This window comes from Manis javanica, chromosome 10 (assembly GCF_040802235.1).
Source record: "Manis javanica isolate MJ-LG chromosome 10, MJ_LKY, whole genome shotgun sequence".
Lineage (NCBI taxonomy): Eukaryota > Metazoa > Chordata > Mammalia > Pholidota > Manidae > Manis > Manis javanica.
Genome location: NC_133165.1, coordinates 28,481,100 through 28,503,017, shown reverse-complemented (window position 1 = coordinate 28,503,017; position 21,918 = coordinate 28,481,100). Strand labels below are relative to the sequence as shown.

Sequence of the window (21,918 nt, the reverse complement as noted above, 5' to 3'; positions counted from 1 at the left end):
AGCAGAGCGTGGAGGCCCCACCTTTCTGTGTAGATGACTGAATTTTTATTTCTCCTGAGTTTTCAGATGGGGAAAGGCACCAGGTGGCTGTGGGTGGGGCTCGGGGGGGGGGCAGGAAAGGGAAAGGGCCCCCCAGTGACCCACAAACGAGGAGGCTCCTAGACCGCAGGGCAAGGCCCCTGCTCTGAGTCCCTTAAACCTTCCAGAACCACACTCTGGGGGTCAGGCTGAGAATACGAGGAAAGGTAGCTGCCAGGAACTCTGGAACAGGAAGGAAGATCCAGGTCGCCAGAAAATCAAGAGCACTTTTAATGGAGACGTGATAACCTCCAAACTCAAAAGATACCAAGCCTGGCAGATCCAAATAAACCGAACCTTCTCTAGGAACAGGGGGAACTGGGCTGGGCTTCAGTATCATTATTAGCAGGGTTTTAGATTTTGAAGTCAGTTGCTTCATTTTTATTTTTACACTGCTCTACTAACCTCTGCCAAATTTCACAAAACAAATTATTTTGATTTTTAGTTTCTACATTGGGGGGAAAAAAGCCTTCTTAAAGAAATAGCTTCTAAAATCTCGCTCTTGGTAAAAATTAGCTACTCTCTTCTGTCCTTTTCTCGGGTTTAGTTTCAGCAGTTTTCTTAAAACTCTAGCTCTAAGGAGCACTTTTTAGAATGGTCTCTTGTTTTTGTAAAACCTAGAAAATGATTAACCAATTTTTTCTTTCCTAGAAATACCACTTCCTTGCAAAATGAAAAAAAAAAGTCAACAAAATGCTGCTGAAGAGAGAAGAATCTGTATAAAAGAGTTCATTCATTTTCTGGGTGGAGTACTTCAGCGCAAAAAAAGAAAAGAAAAAGAACCACCGCCCACCGACCTCACCCGCCCACACCCACGCGGCCGGCCTCGCGGGCAAACACTGGCGCGCGGGCGGGGCCTCCGTTAGGGAAGCCCGGGCCCCGGGCGCCGCGGGCAGGCCTCCAAATTAGGCGAAAAGCGAGAAGGGGCGGCCCCGACCGCGCTCCGCAAAGGGCGGGGCCGCCCTGCAGGCCGTCCCCCGCGGGGGCAGGGCGGCCGCGGTGTTTGTAAACACGCCCGCTCCCCCCCACGACAGAGACGCAGGTGAGAAGGATCTGGGCAGGCAGAGCCTCACAGGCCCCTGAGGTTTCTAAACAGTCAGTTGAATTCCGCAGCACCAAGATAGGCGGATGTGACAGAAATGCTGTTCTGTGACTACGAATCAAGTGCCACAAAGCGAGGGACCAGGCCCCAAAGTTACCTGTCCCCAGATGTTCTACCGGAGGAGCGCGACGTGCACGGGAGCCCCGCCCGCCAAGCCGCGCAGGGGAGGAGGGCGGAGGGAGGGGACACTGCCCTGCACCCTGCCGACACCGACCAGGGGGCTAGTGCGCCTTAACCCCGTCCGGCGGCCCTGGGCCCCTGGGCCCGGGGCTGACCGCAGTCTCAGGGCCTGGTGTCCCAGACCCGCTCCTGCCGCACCTGGGAGGCTCTGCTCAGGGCAAACCCCTCTTCCTGACCCCTCTGTGAACTACCCTCCTTTCCAACACAAAAGCCATCTCAAAGAGCAAAGCTTTGCTTGAGTATCTTAAACCAGTTGGCTATTTTTATTTGGAGTATTACTGGGAAATATTCTTATTTTCTGAAGTCCTCCAGGTACAAACCAAATGTTCTTTCTTAGAAAGTGCCATTTGGCTGGATTATAAATCGGTTATTAATAACCCCATTAATGCCCATCTAAGGCTGGCCGGGCGCTCTGGCACCCAGCGGAATGTGAAACTCGCCTGCCAGTGTTCCTGAAGCTGCACAAGGTGCTTCCAGGTAAAGGTGTTAACACATGTCAGGCTGTCATCTGTTTCCCTGAGACAGTCCATCCGCATAGGGTACACGATTCATGGCTTTAGTGTATTCAGAGTCATGCAACCATCACCACTCTGACCCCAGGACATCCTCACCCCAGAAAGCTCTGCCAGTCCTGGACAGGTCCCATCAGTGGTCACACAGTGTGTGTGGCCTCTGTCTGGCTCCTTTCACTTTGCATTGTTTTCAAGGGTCATCCATGCTGCGCCCTGCACATATCAACACCTCAACCCTTTTTATGGCCAAATAATATTCCATGTAAGGATTGTCTACTTTTCAAAGAAATCCTGCCTGGCAGTCATGGGTGATGCTGCCAGGAACCCCTGTATACAGGTTTTCATGACCTCATGGTCCAGGGAGCTGTTGGATCATAAAGTAGCCCCGGCTTTAACATTCTGAGGTCAGCACAGTATTCAAAAGTGGCTCCATCATTTCACTCCACATGATTTTTACTTTATGTGTAAAGTACACACACAGAAGTGAACGTAAGAGTGTTTTCAGAGCACAAGTTGATGGTGAGCTTAGACGGGGGCTCATGTTTCAGCTTAAGTTTAAGTCAGATGTCTGAAACGATGAAGTCATGCATTAAATTCTGGGTTTCAAACAAGTTATTGCTAGAGATCTGGAATGAGCTTCAGAAAAAGTAGGTTACCTGGTAATGCTGGGAAGACTAAAGGACAGTGTGGGCATGGTGCTGAGCACTGGGTCTCCCAGACACCAGGTTTTTAGCAACTTAGCGCTCTTCGTCATTAGCACGGAGAGCCATGACATTAGAGCACTGGCCTCAGCAATGAGGGGGAACAGCCCCTGAGGATGCCAGGGGCACCCTGGAGCCCCTGCTCTCCCACTAAGTGGACACATGGCCAGCACCTAAGTGCAGGGCTCAGACTCGAGTTCTGGGTCAGGCTGTGCCTGCTGCCCCTGAACTTTCTCTACCATAGGAGGGAGACACACCCACCCTCTGGCTCTGGAGGAAACTGACTCCATGCACCTCCCTCTCGCAGCCAACACATTGTGGCAGGAAAACAAACGGCCCGAGCGAACTGATTCTTACATCAAAATGAACCCTGATAAGATTCTAAACATAAATGTTCTCAAGGCATGCAAACTGGGGACCACAGAGTATGGCTGGCTGGCAATAAAAAGGACGTCTACTGATAAGATGGTGGAGACACTGAGACCCCAGTGCTGTGAGAGCTTCCAGGGTGCAGTCTCAGACACACCCTGGGAGTCCCCGGACCCTTCTAGGGTGCATGTGCCACCCAGCCATGCTCCCAGCCACAGCCGACATGACGTGCCCTCCCACCTATGACACCCATGCCGTGGTGCCATGGCAGGAACCAGGCACTATGCCAAATGCGCAGTGGCCACGGTATCCGCAGCACCCCATGCCGGGAGAAGAAGAGAGCCAATTTCATCTTAAAATGCCCAAATGAAGCAGTAATGTATGTTAACACTTACTAAATCGTGACCATCAATGAGGTGCCTTTCCGCCATGCTTTATGACTACATGGAAGGAAGGCATAAGGACTGTGGCAAACAGACTCATGCCCATCCCTCTTCACACAGGCCTCTCGTTACAGGTGTTGCCTGAAACTCCCCCTCAGGGGCTTCATACAACATGCCCAGGAGGAGCAAGTTGGAGGACTTCCTTTAAAATCTAGGTACATTTCTAAAACTTTGCAAATAATTTCCACAACTAAAGTTTAGAAAACTGAAGTTCACCACATCCTAGTATGCAAATACTTCTTTAAAGTATTTTCAGTATCTTAAAAAAATAATACCTGTGCTTCCTTTAAAAGCCCTAACGTACAAACAGCACACTGGAAAAGTGAACAATCAGGTAGAGATGCCTCACTCTGGAAGTGAAGTCCCCAGAGACCTTATTTAAGTAGTCAGGTCCCCTGAGGCACTTCAAGTGGTTTCAGACTTTCCATCCACACCCAGTTTTCCAGAAACGTGCCCCACACTATAAACATGGAGCATCTCCCTCATGTTCCTCTTTCTCAAAGTGGACAGGCACCTGATCTTAAAGAGGACGCCACCTGGCAAGTGCTCTCACCTGATGGTGCCAGTCGGGGAGGGGATGGGGCTGACCAAGCTCCGGAGGTCCGGCTCAGGGATGTGGATCTTCAGTGGGGAGATCTGCGGGTACAGCGGCCGGAGCGGCGATGCCGGGGCCTCCTCCGCGTGGAACAGGGCTGTGAACTGGATCTTTATGGCCGTGCTGGGGAACCGGAAAGTGCACCTGCAACGGGGCGGAGAGGGTGTCAGGCAGGCAGTGGAGCGCAGCAGCTGGGGTTTCTGGGGGAATGCTCTGGCTCCTCTCGAGAACCACGACCCGTGTCACTGGGCTTTCTCATGAGCACTCTGGTTCGTATGTGCTAAAAATTGTACTTTCTACATGTTCTTAGTTTCCCGACTGTGCATGTGAACAGGGATGTCACCCCAACACTGTGATGTTGCCCCAGCAGAGGCTCCACAGGCAGAGCTGCTTCCCGACCACTGTTGTGGCTCTAACACCCATATGGGGTTGCCACCTCACAGGGCGCTCGCTGGCAACCTGAAATACCATGGCGCCCGTTCATGCAGCTGTTTTAATGACAGGTGTCCTGTAAGATACAGAACTATGGCCACAGTCTACCCATCAGCATGAGGTAGGCCTTCCCAGAGAGCAACGGCACATGACCCAGAGTTCAGTGGACTGGCTTCCCAGTTAGTTCTGGACTGGAAAGCCGTGTCATGAGCCCCAGTTTCTCCACAGGCAGGAGACCACAGGCAATCCACGGGAGGCCGGCTGGCCATGCAAAGGCAGCCTCCTGCCTGTCTCCAAGTCACTCCCTATGTGCACGTGTGCACCCACGGCCACCCACCTCCAAGAAGCTTCTACCTGTACAGTCTGGGCATTGTTAGCTGGCATACCTTCTAACTTCCAAAGTGACAAGTTATCAACAAGCTGCTAACCACATGACTTCAAAACCAAAAACCCAAACATAAACGGCTGCCTGCACAGAGGTGAGCGACATAGTCTACCTTAACAACAGTTTCGCAAAGGCTATTTGTGAAAAAAGCAGGTGGTGGTTGTAGCGTAGAAACACTGTCTATGAACATCCACCTTTGGCCCACTTTTAACAGTTTGCAGAAGGGGTTCACGTCATGCCAAGTGCTACGACACCCAGGCATGTTAGGGTCTTGCCAGCGGGCCTGGCCCATTCTGGCCTCTGTTTTTAATTCAGTGGCCATGTTTAAATTGCATATAAACCTATGACCTCCCATGGACACAGCAAACACCCTCCTCATTCGGATTCTCTTTTCCTCTTAGTAAGTTTTTCAAAAACAAGATTTAAGAGTAAGCCAAAATAGGTCTGAGACCAAGGGTATCAAAAGGGGACCCCCTTAGCTGACAGGGTAACTCTAAGCCTTTCCAGGCAGCTATGAAATGACTCACGAAATGACTTAGCAACCTACGCCCCTGAGCTGGGAGCTGCCTGCACCTCACAGAGAAAAGCAGAAACTCAAACTGGCTTGACTGGCTGGTGTGGCTGCATCCAGAGACCTTGGAGCAGAAGGGCTGGGCGTCAGCACAAAGGCGGGACTCTGCAGCCAGCTGGAAGCTCCAGGACACTAGGTTTCTATTTCCAAACCTAAACTTGGAACAGTGGGATTCTGATGCTGCTTTCCAGATCTGGCTTACCTCTGATGCCACTTTGATTCTGGGAGGTACAGATAAACCTAGACATCAACCTGTTGTTAGATTTTAGGGGGTGGGAGGGTCTGATGTGTAGTCCACATCACCCCTGTGGTTCACTTAAAGCGCCACCCAAGGCCATTTAGAAATACTCTGCAATTTCTCCCTATGAGCTGTGTTAAAGAAATGTTTGATGTTGTTTCCACTTTCTTCAGTTTTCCCATAGCCCAGTGGAAATTTCCCCCATCAGTATTTTGGCTAGAAAGTCCCATCACACTTTTTCCTAAGATGCTTTCTGAGAGCCAAGGTCCCTCTAGACCTGGGGGCCTGTCTGCCTCTGTCTGCTCATGGCCGAGGATAGATGGAGGGAAGGAGTGTGCAGCCAGGAATCTGGCTGAGGGCTCCACACAGGTGGGGTGAGCTCCACCCATGAGCAGCAGGGTTGCATGAATGGCAAGAGTGCATATGTCCACACACGCACTTCACACACACAACCCCTACACACGTGTCATGTAAATCATACAGGCACATACACACATGCACCCACTCTACAGTATTAGATATGGGGACAGTAAAGACGACAAATGTTTACAGGAAGTTTCCAGGCCCTTTACCATTTGTGTCTTCCTTCAAATGCTGCAAACTAACAAAACCAGCTGCAGTCTCCTGAGCTGTGTGTCTGCACTGTGAAGTCGTTATGTTGATATGAGTTGTATCACACTGCAACTAGCGAGGCTGACTAGAGAGGGTACAGTGTCTGGCCCATGGCAGAGGTCACAGGGCAGATGGGCAAGCTTAGATAAAAGGGTTTAGGGTAAAGATGAGAGGAGGCACGAGCCCCTCTGGGATGGGGGTCTGAGGACAGACTCCAGCTGGAGGGCCACTCCCCAGGCCAGTAGAGCAGCTCTCTGGAGGTCGTGGTGCCTGACGAGCACAACATTTCAGGTCCCTGCCCCACTCCTCAGCCTGACTCTGCCTCCATGTTACTGTGATGAGAGATGACGGATGGGGACGTGTGATGCAGGTAAACAAGAAGGAAGGGCAGTGGTAAGTCCTGTGCACTAACCTCCCTTTGGTTGTTCTCTTAGCTAACAAAGGGATGCTCTGAACAGAGGATGCCTGGAACGTGCACACAGATGCAGTCTTTTATAGGTCAGGTACGTCATTAGCAAAATCTAGTAATATCTATAACTGAGATCAGTTTCCTGCTGTAACACTGATTTTCCAATTAGGGTTCGACAATAAACAGCTTCACACTATTTACTGTACCAGCTCTTTTGAAAGCACCTCCTGACTCACACTTCCAACACTGACCCCGAGGCTGACTCTGCTACCCAGGAGGTGGTGGCGGGATCATTAGGAGCCACTCGGCTGTGAACAGATGTCTCCCCAGGGTGCTTCTGTAGCTGGCCGAGTACCTCTCTCCCTGCAATCTTCCATTCTGGTTTGGGGCCCTAGTTGGAGTTTTAATGAGCATGTTTGGCAATTAAAGCTCTTCTCTTGAAGGCTCCAGATTCAGTGGGAAGCCAGCCACGTGCCACCTGCCGGCCTCAGTGTAGGAATGCCTGCTGCAGGGCAGCACTTGTGGGGCACCCCCTCCACCTGCTGCAAGCAGGCACCACCTCACGGGCTGACCCATCACGTGGCCTCATTACAGATGCAAAGGGAGGTGGCTGCCCAGAGCTGGGGGCCAGCAGGGGGCGAGGGGGGCAGATACAAATGTTCTCCAATTGTGGTGGTGGTCGCATAAGTACTGGATATACTAAAATCCACTGAATCAGGCAATTTCAATAGGTTGGTGGGATGGTCTGTGATCACACTTCAATCAAGCTCTTTTTAAAAACCGTCCTCGCCCTCGAGCTCCTGTGCTCAGGCTGCTCCAGTCTGCGATGTGCCAGGCTGAGTGGTAATGCCCTGGTTCCTTGTGAGGCTGCCCGCTTCAGTATCAGTCAGAGGTCACCACACAGAGGATGGCTCTGGTCCTGCCCGAACACTGTTGGGCCTAAGGGACTCGGGCTGTCACTGACCTGCATGACATTGCATCCTGAAGTAGGGATCCCACCACCTGCCCTACCAGCCAGGAAGTTGTCAAGAGAATAAAAGAGCTCTTTAATCCTTGTTGATATAAACACAAGAAATAATCTGAGTGAAAAGGAAGTACATGTGAATGCTTCCAAAAAAAGATTTTTATTAAAAAATTGATGCAATAGGTTATCATCTTTGGAGCTGTCTCCTGCCTTGACCTGCTCTGTCCCAGCACAGAGCAACCACAGAAGCCTGCACCTGGGGTATCAACACAGTAAACGGAGTGACATTCTGCGCCGGAAAGGGGCGACTGAAATTCTGCAGGCCACCCATGACAACCCGACCTTCCCAACAGCTGGTGGACAGCGGGTGGCCTAGGAGGACTGCACTGCCTGCTCGCCGGCCTCAACTGTGGGTAGACGGACAGGGAGCCAGGAAGGAGCAGACATTCGAAGAGCGCCTCCAAAAGGACCACCAGCCAAACAAACCGCTTGGGAGCAGACTCAGAGGAACAGACAGCGTGGGAGCACGAGAGAACGCAGAGAGCCTGCTCCCGGAGACAAGAGAGGCATCTGCCACCCAAGGACCGAGGCCCCGGAAGGCACTGCAGGCAAGAACCAGAGACCCAGATGATTATATGGGGCGCAGAACAGAAAGCTTCAGGGGAAGGCTGGAGAGCGGAGCTGCAAACAGCTCCAAGAGAAGAAAAGGAGAGGAAATGCTGGTGGCTCAGGCCAGGAGGTTGAATATCTGAATGAGAGTCATGCTGTGAAGGGCCCTTCAGGCCGCAATGGGGAGAAGGCATGGGACCCCCAACAGCCCCATGGCCTGTTACTGCGACCAGTCCGCTTCCTAACCATTGGCTGGAAGCTGGCTGGTGCATCACAGATTTAAAATACAGGGCTGGGCACAGCTTCAGTGGCTAGGAGGTGAGCACGTGCATGCTGCAGGCTGGAAACCCGGTCATCTGCCCTGTGCCGGACAAGCCCCCCAACCTGTGGCACCTGAGAGAGGGCCCTATGGGGACAGAACCTGCCACTGTGACAGGGTCTGTGGGGAAATCGGTGTTGGTGTGCACCAGGGTGCCTGTGGGGCTTTCAGCACCCAAAGCAATGGGCTGCAGGAGAAGGAGGCTCCAGGCCTTCCTCAAGCAGCTGCCACTGGGCTGGGTAACAGAAACCCGCTTGGCTCAAAGAACAGATCCTGCTGAGTCTTCAGCTCCCAGTGGCCTCAAAGCAGCCACCATTCAAGTGACAGAGAGGGACCAGGCTCAATGACAGAAAATAAAAGGCTAGTTTTCAAGAATGAAACCTGCCAGTGGAGACCCTTCTGTGGTTCTTATACACGGACACATCAGACAGCAAGCAGCCTGGGAACCTACCAGGATTCTGTGCAGAAACTCTACAGCCCAAGAAACCATCAACCTGGCCTTCCAGGTATAACTGCCCCCCTGCGCCCCACCACAACATGCACTAGGTGCAGGACAGTGGGGCAGCTGGGCCATACCACCTGCAGGGCCTGCTTTGGATGAGGCCAGGGGGCCTGGCTGCCAGAGGTCTTCTCGAGTGCAGACACAGGGACTGCCAGGTGGGCCACCCTCGGAACCCAGCCCTTCAGGCAGCAGACTCTGAGAACTTTGTGGTCAGCACATTTCCTACACCTTCCTTTTCCAAGTGGAGCTGAGTCACCTTTACCCGTTCTTCTGGCTCAGCATTTTACAGCAGGACCACCTGGAACACATGGATGGAGGGACACACATGTCACTGGAGATCCTGGACTTCATGGAGGGCAGTCACTGGGTATGGCTTGGAGCCATCTCCTGTGACAATGGGGATCCATATTTTTTGTTGGAGGAAGGGACACAAATATTTGGGTGGCCAAAGGGCAGACTGTGACAGAGAGCACTGGCCCCTGGACACAGATCCTCTCCTGCTTCCACAGAGAAACTACACAGCATCCTCAGCTGGACACACTGCTGCCCAACAGAAGACAGTGTTTCTCTGCTTCTCTTGAGACCATGAGACTGTGCTGACCAATAGGATGCAAATGGTCGTGTCTTTAAGAGGAAGGAACAGAGTGTCTTCTTCACTTCTTTCCTTCCTCATGGTCAGAATGTGGGTGTGATGGCAGAAGCAGGTGCAGCCACCCTGGGTCATAAAATGGACAGGTAATAGAACAGCAGGAGTCTCAGTATCAGCCTATGTTAAGAGTGTTATATGCAAAAGAAATCAACTTTATCCTTGTTATTTGGAGCTTGGTTACAAAAACCAAATCTACATCATAACTCCTAAACAGCTAGAGAGCTCCCTATGGATGAATAAGCTGGTGCATGTTCATGGAGGAGTATTATGCAGCCATTTAAAAGAACCACTTCCATTACTGTGCATTTTGGGGCCAGTCTCTTTATGCACTAGCCTAGTTTTCTTCATCAGAAAAACTGGGTACTTAGTGTATACTTCATAGGGTTCTTGTGGGTATTAAACAAAATATTCCAAGCAAAGTACTCTGAAGCACATACAGTATCTTGCACATAAGCACTCACGAAAAACTGGCCCATGGAGGAATGTGAAGTGTTGATGACACCTGATAAATGAACACGGCAGAGACCGAATGGCACAGTGTCACAGCTGAAGTCATGTGGTTTGAAATCAGACAGAGCTGGTTTGAGAATGGGCTGGGACAGTGTGGGGGCCTCGGTGCAGCAGGAGCCCATGTACGGTGCCGGCACAAGGCCAGCACACTGCATGTGGCCAACAGCATGTGCTCCAGACAGGACGTGACGAGAGGATGACAGCAGCCCTAGGGAGACCTGCTCTTTTTTCAAAATGTTGTTTCAGTGTTGTTACTGTATCCTTTAAGATAGGAAGACTCAAGAATTGGGGGGGGGAAGCTGTTGCTACTTGCTAACTAGTACTTTTAAATTATGCAAGGTGCGACAAGTCTTAGAAATATCTAGTCAAGTATAAACCCTGGCTCAGTGCTGCCACACAGTCCGGCTCTAGGGGGAGGGAGAAAGCCCCATGGGGCTCGGGCCAAACCTAAGAGGTGGAGAAACAGTCAGGCCTCCCGGGTGCTGAAGGCAGGGCTGGGGAGCAGCTGAGCATGACCCGCAGGGCCGCTCCCAGGCCTCCCACCTCCTTCAGCCTGCCGTCCAGGAGGACGCAATCCAGCAACTTCCCTGGGGTGGGCCCAGCCCGCTAGCAACTCTCCTTTACATAAGGTCTGAAATGAGCTTGTACAGGCACTAGAAGCTGTGAGTTTTGTAAGAACTCTAAAGAAAAATAGGGCTTTTCAGGAAACAGTTTGAAAAAAACTTTTACTTCTAAAAATCCCCAAGTCAAAAGATTCTAACAATGTAAACATTTTTTGACCTATAAGATTTACTTCTATTAAAAATTTAATATATTTTTCTAGAACATCCAAAAAGAAAAGAGAGCGAAGGAGGCTGTGGCCTTGGCCGCCATTCCCCTGCAGGAACCACAGTCTCCGCTGTTCTGAGCGGTGGCACTGGACAGCAGGGGGAACAGAAATTACAGCAGGGAGGTGCAAAGTGCGGCCCTGGAAAAGCAAACAAGCTGGAACGAGGAAGGACAAAAGGAAGAAGACAACTGCGGCTACAGGAAGGCTTACACTGTCCCGGATCGGGCACCAGTTTGTGTGAGGTCCCTGACCCAGCAAAAATTCAGAAGTCATTCTGTTCCCAAATGGTATCTAACTATATGCTGGAGCACATGCGAGGAGCAGAAACTAGGCAAATCGGGCCTTCCCTGCAGTGCCTTTGCCCCTCCCGCCTGCCCCCCAGGCAGAGCTGCGGCCTGGGGCTCTCTGGGTCCTTCACCTGCAGGTCGGCTGCTTGGCCAGCATCCCTGGTTGGGTGGCGCACCCAGCTGAGACCCCAGGCGGCTGCGGCAGGCGGGTGGGGGTGGGGCTGAGGGGGGTGCGGGTGGGGGTGGGGGCAGGGTGGTTAGAGATGTTGTCCTGATCCCTGTCACCCCTAACCTAGCCACACACACTCAGCTGTGGGCTGGGTCCCTGAAGCAACAACATTTGGAGGGGGAGCATGTGAATTAAATATGGGATAGTTCTTTTGTTTAGAAGAGATTTTGCTTCCTTCTTTATATTTTTTTAAAATATAAAATATATATTTTATATTTTATGTGGTCTTATTTTTTTTAAAAATAAAATGAATGTATTTATTTTTATAATCAGGCAAAAAAGCGTCAACTATTAGAAAAAAAGAAAGAGGTGGGCTACCCCAGCCCCTGCACTGAATGGCTGAACTGCAGCAAAAGCTGCAGCGGGAGGCCTGATGGCTGACCTGGGGCACCTTTCAAACGGAGTCTGAGCCCTGTCTCGGGAGCACCTGGGTAGAGAAGGGGCGAAAGACTCCACTAGGGTGAGGCTGGCTGGGTGCAGTTGTGCTGACCTGCCCTCAGCCGCACAGTGCCCAGACACCCCACTGCAGGAGGGGAGGCAGGCCCTGGGCTTCGCGGGTCCCTCAAAATCCTTTCTCCTGCCTTCTTCAGGAGGAACACCCTTCTCCCAGGTGACTCTTACCCTCTTACCAGACCCAGTACAGAGGACTGAGGTCATTTCTGTAGTGTCATTCGGAGGGTCTGGGGTGACTCCTGTTGTATCACTCAGCTGAGGCTCAGAGACTCCCTGGTGACTGTGAGTCATCCGGCCTGGGGGGCCCCAGAATCGGTGTTTCAGTGGGCACCCCCAGACAATCTTACCCCCTAGGAAGCCTGGTTACCAGGCACGTTGGGGAAAACAGGCCCCGGTAAATGCACAGTGAGGGGCCAGCAGAGGCCTTAGGAGAATGCCCCCGCCTACCAGCTCTTGAAGGCGCTGGTGAAATGACCCACTGCCCCTGGTGCCACCAAGGTCGCCCTCCAGGTGGGGTTCTAACTCACCATAAAGGAGGGAGGCTCCTGGGCAGAGCTGCAGGGTCAGGGCCCATGGAGAGGCCCCAAGCCATCTTCCCAGGGACATTCGTACCCTTTGTGGAGATGCATCCGATTTAAAACAGACCAAAAAGTTGCCATGTAAGGCAACTCCCAAGCTTCACAATTTGGAAAATTAAATGGGGCAGAAAGTACAAGGTATCTGGAACACAAATACCTTTCAGACTCAGATGAAAACTATCAAAGACCACCAGCTGAAGAGCAGAGGAGCTCAAAGGCAGGTATAACCACTTCAGACAGCCTGGCCTCCCAAGGTCAATGCCAAGGGGACCGGCCAGTGGGGCCTGCCTGTGCTGCACAGCTGACGTGTGGGCAATATGAACCCATGGGTGGAGGCCACAGAAGTGACGGCAGACAGGGAGAGCCTGTGATGAGCGTCCAAGGCCTCTTACCTTTTCCTTCTGTTGATGCAGAGCAACTACTTTAAAAAGTCCAAGTGCCTTAACCTACAGACCTTCTAGCCACCCGGCTGACGGTAACTCAGCATGACCAGTATTCACTGGGTGCCTGAGAGACGTCGTTAGTGTAAACGGGTAGTTCACCATGATCATCTCTTTCTTGAATTTAGAGTCTATCAGGAGGTAAAACACATGTGAACCAGTGTACGGGTATGAGGCAGAATGACATAAATCTCAAATGGGGCACGGTAACTAGCCGCGGCAGCTCTGGGGCCATGGCCAAACCTGGCCTCTGCAGAGCCTCCAAAACCAGAGAAATTATCAGGCTTGCTGATCCTCGGCCACTTGAAAGGCTCGGGCAATGCGCCTTCATATGTTTGGAAGAATCCATTAGCCAGAGAGTCAGAGAACATTCAAGGGCAAGGAACAGTCTCATCACCGTACCACACAGGCTGGGGGCTGCTGGCTCAATGGCTCAAATCCACAGGCATGGTCTTCAAGGAAAGGCTCATGTGAAAGTGGACACATCTGAGCCAGCCCAGCTGCCATGCAGCAGGCCCAAGACATTCCATCCACAGAGCCCGGCAGGCCTCCTCTGGCCAGGCTGCCCTGAGGTCAAGGTGTCTAAAGGGGCCAGGGCTGGGGTGGCCCATGCAGTGGCCAGTATGTGCACTCTGCAGCACTCATGCCATCTAAAGACCCATGTCAGGCTGGCTCCAGTGCACACCTGGCCTTGCCCTTCCCTCCTGGAGGATGGGTATTTAAACACGAACATAAAGACCACTGGGAGGTCTAGGAGAGCATCCAGTGTGACTACAAGAGAAATCAGCACATGGAATAATCAATTGCATTGACACTCAGAAATCCCATCTGGAGCACTTCCTCAGGTCATAGGCCCCCACCTCATGTGAGGTGACATCCATGTGACATCAGGAATGTTGTTCCTGTCTGGTAGGACCTGGTACCAAAAGAGAGACATTCCAGGTTAGAATAATTTTCAAAATTGAGAGTCTTTTGCCTAAACCTTAATTAACATGAAATTCAAATAGTCAAAAACTATATCTGCTATTATTCTATGTGCCAGGTAGAATAATATGTGCCAGGTAACCATGCACCAAGCACTAAAGTATGTGAACTAACTAAAACGTGCCACCTCCCTGGACACCTAGTTCCGAGTAAGCACATGTATTCTGAGGCTGTGACAGAAAGGCTGCGGTCACTGTCCCCTACAAAACAGAGGGGAGAGAAGACGCCCTGGCGGCAGAGCAGCTGTTGAGCTGAAGAGAGAAGAGGAGAAAGCAAAATGAAATAAAGCAGAAATCAGCTCTATGTGTTTATTTTCTGGATTCTGGCAACTCAAAAAGGTCCAGGTTCCACTTTGTGGAACCTGGTGGAGAAAATCCTTTCAGAAGCTGAGGGCAGAGCCCGGAAGGCTGGCCAGGCAGGAGGCCATCTGCCCTGCCACCAGGGCCCACAGCAGGCCTGCAGCAGGAGCCTTGTCCTCCCCAGAGGAATGTTCTAGGTGACCGCGCCTCGCAGACATTACTATTCAAATCAAGTTATGTTTCAAGGCCTCCCCTTCATACGTCATCCTCAAAGACAGCAGCACAGCTCACAAAAGAACCCCAAATGCAAACCTCAGCTACACCTCCAAAAAGAGCAAATGGTCTTTGCTGTTTAAAAAAAGAGAAAGGTCTCATTTGTTAGAACACAACAGAGACAGCGTCTGAAAGCTTCAACAAACCGCATCCCTGCTTTATCACTGCAGCCGCAGCTCAGTTTACTTTCCTAATTTGGAAAATCCGATCAGGCACAAAGGGAAGCCTGAGTGGAGACACCCCCAGCCACGAGAGGCCAGGCAGGGGGCTGCATTGGGCCTGCTCTCTGAGGACAATCTCTGAACCCAGCCCGTTCCCCGGAGATGTGTGAGGTCCTGGCAGGGCCTGCTCCCAGCGCACTGTGCACACCCTAGGCAGGCAGGACGGAACATGCTGGAACCTCCCTGCACCAGAGAGTGAAAGAGAAAGCACTCTCTAGTTCTCCCTGCCCTTCACTCTCAGGGCAGCTGGTCTCCCAAAATAATGACTGAACTGGGCTTCGACTGGGCAAAGCAGTGAAAACAACCAAATTCCATGGTAACAACGCGGAACCCTATGTTATCTAAGGGGCATCAGCTGCCCAGCTCTGTTCTTTGCTGTGGCAGAAGGGCTGGGGCTACAGATGGGTGTTCTTGCAGAGGGAAAGGCAGAGGTGGGAAAGGCAGAAGGTCGTCTTCCTAACGCAGCAGCTCCACCTCCCAGGGGAATCGAGCTTTAAGTGGAGTGCAGTCGAATGATTCCCAGGAGAGCCAACACCAGGAGGCTGGTGTGCAGGGCCCGTGAGATGGGGGCTGCCCAGGGTGAGGGGCGTGGCCTCTGCTGGCACAGAGAAGCAGAGGCCCACACCAAACATACTTCCCCCCTCTCCCCCAACTTTTTTCTGGTTGCCTAAGCCCCCATCTAAAGACTCCATTTCTCAGCTTCCCCTGCAGCCAGGACAGACCAGTCATAAGTCAGGGCACCCTCAGGGCAGGTCTCACAGTCCCCAAGGAGGCCGATGGAGAGCTGGCGAATGTGCATCATTATCCACCATCTCTTCCTCCCAATTCTGTCCTAGAATGAAAATGTGATGACCGTTGCCGCAGGAACCACCCTGGACAAGGTCACCTTGAAAATGTCAGCCTTGTGCTAAGATGGGTGGGACAGAAAAACAGAAGCAGCCTCGGTATTTGCTGAGTCCAGAGCCAGGCCTCAACTTATGCCTATGACAGGGAAGGCAGGGCTGCATTAAACACACTCACACAGCAAAGGGAAAACCCCTTACCTCTTCCACATTTTGGACAAAAACAAACTGCTTGGTTTTATTTAGAAAGGAAAATAAGTCCGAGCTTCCTACTGAAGGAGAAATAAACTACGGACCACACACCAAATCGCAGCTGGAAGGGTGGGTGGTGTTGCAGACACTGTTGGCCAGCCAGCAGGGCACAGATAATGCCATCATCATTTTCACTCGCACAAATGAGGAACCCAAAACACCAAAGGCCCTAGGAAACTCAAGAAGCAGAAAGCAAAGGTCACTTAAGTTTCTTTAAAATTAATGTAATTATATCCAATAACATCTGTTTCAAAGATAGAACAGGAGAAAGAAAATACTTCTGAATTCCTACAATCTGTCACTATTTCTGCTGCAGTCATAGTGATCCTCCACAGCACCAAGGAACCTGCCTGTGGGGCACAGGGGCAGAGCCTGGTGTGCAGAAGCGGCCGCCTCACTGCATGCACACTCTCTCCTGCTCTTAGTGTGCATCTAATCAGCAAGGTTACTCAAAGCTGTGAGCTTGACACATCCAAGAAAAGAAAGATAAAACAACTTTGGGAGACAAATCAAGCCGATATTTTAAAGCAATGCTGGCCAGCAAGCTCTTTGGCTAAATTTGCCACTTTGAGGCAGAGTAGCACCCATGTCCTGCAGGACCGGGCCACCGTCCTGGTCTGAGGGCGCCCAGCCCTGCCACTCCTTCTGGTGGGCCCTGCCTGCAAAGACAACCATGCTTTCACCCCACAACCTCCAGCAGGGAGCTCTGTGCATGAGGCTTCAGGACCAGATGGTGGCTCTGGGGATGCTGGCCCAAACCAAAGAGAGCAGGACATGGCAGGGTACTGGATGAGGGGCCCTTGGCCAGGACCCCCAAAGCCAGGCTGAGCTCACCCTCTGTTTCTGAGAGAGAAGCCCCTTAGAACCTCCAGCGCCGTAGGAGCGGCTCACCCAGCGCAGACGTGGCTGGGCCATGCCCTGCCGGGACCAGGACCACCAGCGCCTACTCAGCGTGGGCACCCCTGGGGCTCCAGACATCCTCCTGCCATGATTTCAGGGAAAACCTTGTTGCAGAACATCAGAGGCTAAAATGGGGATCTGGCAACCCCCTTCACAAGCTCTAGGAGGAGGTTTCGGATGGCTGCCACAGCAGGGACACCTGGGAAAGATGGGGAACACGCCGCCACCTCGCTGGTGCTCATCATCCAGAAGCAACAGAAGTGACACCAAGTGCTCACTGAGACGCACGCCTCCCCATCCCTCCCCTCGGTTGGTGCGGTGCTTGGCCAAAGCTGGGTCACCTTTTCAGCAAGCTCCCGGGCGCCAGGAGGGCTCAGGGCCTGCCCTGGGGCCCGGGTGCCACTCTGCCCCAGCCAGCTCACCTCCCCCGGTGGGCCTGGGGGCTGCGCCGAGCCGCAGCTGTCCCACGACCTCCTGTGCTCCTTCACCAAAAATCTGAGGGATTGTCTGACCATCTCCTCCAAATGCCTCATCAGCTGTAGTCTAAGTCAATGGAGTCAAGCTTCTCTTTTTCTCAGGACTAATTCAGGTAAAATTTAAATATTTCTAGGATATTTCTGTTTTAGTTAAAAATTGAAATAGCATTAAGTTCCATCAAAAACCCATAAGTTGACCAGATGCTGGCCTGGAGCACGCCTGCCAGATCGGGATCCTCACGGTTCTGCACCCATCAATTCTGCTCCCCAGGTGACCGGACAGCCCCCAGGGCCCCCTGTGCCTGCCCCACCCTGTCCTCCATGCTCCACACGCCACAGGATGGTCTCTGTGAGACCTGCATCACACCAGGTCCTTCCTCAGCTTGGAAACTGTCCACAGCGCCCAGAAGAAAATGCAGACTTTGAGCCTGCCAGCCTCCCTGTGCCCTCCTGCTCCCTCCTGTGGCCTCCTGGCCCTGGCTCAGCCTCCTCCCAGCCCAGGGCTGCCCTGCTGGGATGCTTCACCCTCCTTTGCCCCCTGGGCATCAGTGGACATCCCTCAAGGACACCCCATGGGCTGCAGCAGGCTGCATGTCCTCCCTGCCCACTCTTCCTGGAGGCACCCCTTGTACTTTGGGATTTTATGCAGTGGGTGCATCTCTTTCACCTCTGCCTCACCCATGGTGGTTGCTTCCCCAGGACAGGGCCCAGGGCCTTCCTGTCCACAGTGTTCCAGGCTGGGCACACAGGAGAGGTGTGTCAGCACTGAGTGATGGAAAGAGCAGTGAAGGCCTCCGAGCTGCCGGCCATGGGTTCCCACAGGTGCAGGGGGAGAGGGGAGTTGGATTTGTCTTTCAGAGTTTAAGAAAATGCTTTATGTAAATTTAGTTCAATGCCTGCCAACAGCTCACACTTAGGATTAAGGCCATGTTTTAGAACCAGCACCTGCCTACAGGCAGCAGGCCAGTTTGTCACCGGGAATGCCACCTGCTCACCACGGCTGGCAGAGGGGGTTACACTGTCACCAGAGGCTGCAAAGCCACAGGGGCTGGCCGCGGAGCCGGGGCTTCCCATGCACTCAAGCTGCAACACACAGGCAAGGCCTCCCCAAAGCCCAGGGCCCGTGCGAACCTGAGTTGCTTCACGACAAACCACAGCTGGATTTGGACAGAACCCACTTTGCAGCCATGATGAACAGCACCTAGAGTTCCACAGTAGGAAGCTGTTAATTCAAAGACTCCAACAGCGAAAAGGATGATAGCAAAACAGAAAAGTGACAGAGACATGCAGGACCTTTATGGAGAAACCTTGTGCAGCATAATATGGACCTAGTGGAGCTGGACGGTATGCCCCACAGTTTATAAGCATTTACAGTGTTTGACTCCTAGGAAGCACTTGGCTCCTGGGGGAGGAAGGACACATAAATGGGTGGCAGGGACGAGATGGTTCTATAGACAGAGGGGGTGAGGCTGAGATTCACAAGGTCCTGCTCTGCTGAGGTCCCAGTGTTGGCTACAGACCCATGGTGGAGACAAGTCCCCAGAAAAAATGCCATGTCCACCAGGGCCACACACCATGCCCACTGAGGACAGGGGACACAGGCCATGCCCACCAGGGCCACAGGCTGTCCCACCGAGGACAGGGGACACAGGCCATGCCCACCAGGGCCACAGGCCATCCCCACCGAGGACAGGGGATACAGGCCATGTCCACCAGGGCCACAGGCCATCCCCACTGAGGACAGGGGATACAGCCCATGTCCACCAGGGCCACAGGCCATCCCCACTGAGGACAGGGGACACAGGCTATGTCCACCAGGGCCACAGGCCATCCCCACCGAGGACAGGGGCCACAGGCCATGCCCACCAGGGCCACAGGCCGTCCCCAAGGACAGGGGACACAGGCCATGCCCACTGAGGACAGGGGACACAGGCCATGTCCACCAAGGACCAGGGAGCAAATGCCGTCCAGGGCATGTCATTCCTGAGGACTAGTGCACACAAGGGCCAGCGCAGAGCAGGCTGACTGGGGAGCAGGTGCGTGTGTTGGGCAGGCCCAGCATCAGTGGAAGCTTGTGGGAAGTAAGGAGGGCTGATAACCAGAGTAATCAGGGGGTGGCTGATAAAACACAGGATTTAAGTAAGATTCAAAGTCTTCAAACACTATACCCCAAATGTCCAGCTTTCAATAAAAAAACACTTGTCATATCAAGAACAAGGAATGTCTCAAAGGAAATGAGAAAAGGTGTCAGCAGACACCAGCACAGCATGACACTGATGTCTGACTTATCTGACGAGGACATTAAGGCAGCCGTGATGAAAACGTCAGTGAGCAATGACATGCTATAGCAAATGACAGAAACAGGAGTCTCAGTAAAGAAAGGGGATACAGATGAGCCAAGGGGATGTTTCAACCAGAATAACAACAGCTAAAATGACAGCTTGACAAACAGGCACACAGAGCCAGGAGGACAAGGACGGGCATTGGCAAATTTGGAGCTGCAGCAGGAAAACCTGCCCAGCCTGACCGACAGAGAGAAAAGGGACTGAGGTAAGTGACCCAAGTCTCGAGGACCCAGGGGGCTTCAGCAGAAGATCCAGATCTTCATGTCAGCCAAGCCCCAGGAGAAGAGCAGGTGCATGGGGTGAAGAATATTCAAAGAAGAAATGGCTGAAGGTTTCCCAAATTTGGCAAGAAGGTCAACCTCCAGATTCAAGGAAATCAGTAAACCCTAAACAGGACAGATCCAGAGAAATCCACACCAACCTTTTGAAAACTGAAGACAAACACAGTGTCTTGAAAGCAGCCATAGAGAAATGATGCATTATTTATGGAGGGAAATGATTCAAAATTCAAACAATGCGGGGCCTTGGGCTTTGTGCAGAGTTCCTACAAGCGTGACCTGTAGGAAAAAAAACAACAAACTGGGCTTCAACAGCCTTTCAAGCTCCTGCTATTGAGCCCCTTGAGGGTGAAGAATGAGCTGCAGCCAGGAGACCGCACATGGGACAGGACTCATGTCCAGCACGTGTAGAGAACTCTCAAAGCTCAACAGTTAAAAAACAAGAAGTTTGGACACCTCAAGACAAATGCTGGGCATAGAAGCCACAGGGCATAAATCTGCAAAAAAGTAAAAAGCTAACCTTTTCAAACAATATTGCTTCTCTCTCACTTACCAACTTTACATTTCCCTGTATGGCCCCGGTAGATGACTGGTTAGCCAGAGACGGGTAAGATTCCTCAAGAGAGGAACAACCTAAGACAGGCACAGTCGCAGGGGGGCCATCAGGTGAGAAATTGGGGATCAACAGAGGTGAGGCTTAGAACCTCACCCCCCCTGTTTTGAGAGAAATCTTCTGCATCCGTGGATGTTTTGTTGCCCTTGTCTAGCTTGGATTAATACTTAGTCTATAGGCACACACACCTGATCATCTATATTTGCCTTCTTACAGCACTAAACTATGTTTTCTACCTTTATCTTGCATCTACCTACCACTTCAGCATTTTATTAAAAATAAAAAATAATAATAATAATAATAATAAGGGAGAAATGTGGGATTCACATATAAATCAAGTATAAAAATCAAACGAATAATCATAATTGACCTGATTGTTTATAGTTCATGATGCGTGATCAAAACTGAAAGTTTCTGTGATGACTGCCCTTGCACTGTTCACCATGTAAGAACTTATTCACTATGTAAGAACTTGTTCACCATGTAAGAACTTGTTCGTTATGCTTCAGAAGATTGGAGACTGTTGAGAATTAGGCTTGGGGTTGATTAATGATTGTGCATTAAGTCCCTTATACAGAATTTTATTGTTGTTAACAACCATATGATCAATAAATATGAGAGATGCCCTCTCAAAAACAAAAAACAAAAGAACAAGCAGTTCAATTAGGAAGTGGCAAAGAGGCACAAACAGACAACAGGCGGAGGAGGACATGCAGATGACAGGCCCTGGGGAGACACCCAGCATCGCCACTGTCAGGGAGATGCTGTGGCGCAGGCGGGATGTTGCCACACTCCTACCAGGGCAGCTAAGCCAGGAACAGGGACACCAGCGGCACTGGCGAGCCCGTGCAAAGCGTGACACCCCCTGGACGGGGTGGGAATGGACACAGCTCCTCACCCTAAACACACACTCACCACGGCTTAGCAACCACATGGCTAGGCACACAGAAATGAGAACCATGTTCACTCAAAACTCGGGCATGAGCCTTCACAGTAGCCTTACTCGCAACAGCCCCAGACTGGGAGCAGCCACAGAGCCCCTGGCAGGCAAGGCCTACCAGGCCTAATGCCATGCAGGGCTGCCAGCTCCACTCCACCACAGAGAGAAGGGCCTGTAGCGACTGTGCCTTGATAGAAGGTGTGACGCCAAGTTTGAGAAGAACTGAGCTCAAGGTAGGCGTGGTCCCATTCATGTGGCATATGACAGATCACAGAGATGGAGCTCAGAGGCTGCTGGGGGCTGAGGGTTAGGAGTCACTCTGGGGCAGCATGAGCGAGGGCTCTGAGGTGGATGCCAGTGTGTGTCCTGGGTGGTGGTGGGGGAGTTGCCACAGATGGAGGGTGGTGACATGGCAGAGTCATACACACGCTGTACCAATGTTAGCTTCCTGGCTCTGACAGTGGTAATGTAAGACGTAATTCTGTCAGAATACAGAGTG

At 51.9% G+C, this 21,918-nt stretch overlaps 1 protein-coding gene and 1 long non-coding RNA gene across 5 annotated transcripts in view; one reads left to right on the top strand and one right to left on the bottom strand.

The window, feature by feature from the left end:
• Window positions 1-21,918, bottom strand: part of FOXK1 (forkhead box K1) — a 60,998-nt gene that overhangs the window by 13,003 nt on the left and 26,077 nt on the right. For 2 of the 3 annotated variants that reach the window (XM_073214975.1, XM_073214977.1), the window contains exon 2: window positions 3,939-4,124. The exons of the other annotated variant lie outside the window; for it this stretch is intronic. In XM_073214975.1, the coding sequence (XP_073071076.1) occupies window positions 3,939-4,124 (186 nt within the window). The remainder of the gene's footprint in view (window positions 1-3,938; window positions 4,125-21,918) is intronic. 3 annotated transcript variants of the gene reach the window in all.
• On the top strand, window positions 676-12,798 carry LOC140844023 (uncharacterized). 2 transcript variants are annotated; one of them, XR_012122101.1, is made up of 4 exons: window positions 676-1,120; window positions 1,192-3,540; window positions 6,653-6,721; window positions 11,004-12,798. It is a non-coding gene; the product is annotated as an uncharacterized lncRNA (long non-coding RNA). The 2 variants fall into 2 exon arrangements; XR_012122100.1 differs by having other exon boundaries at window positions 676-3,540.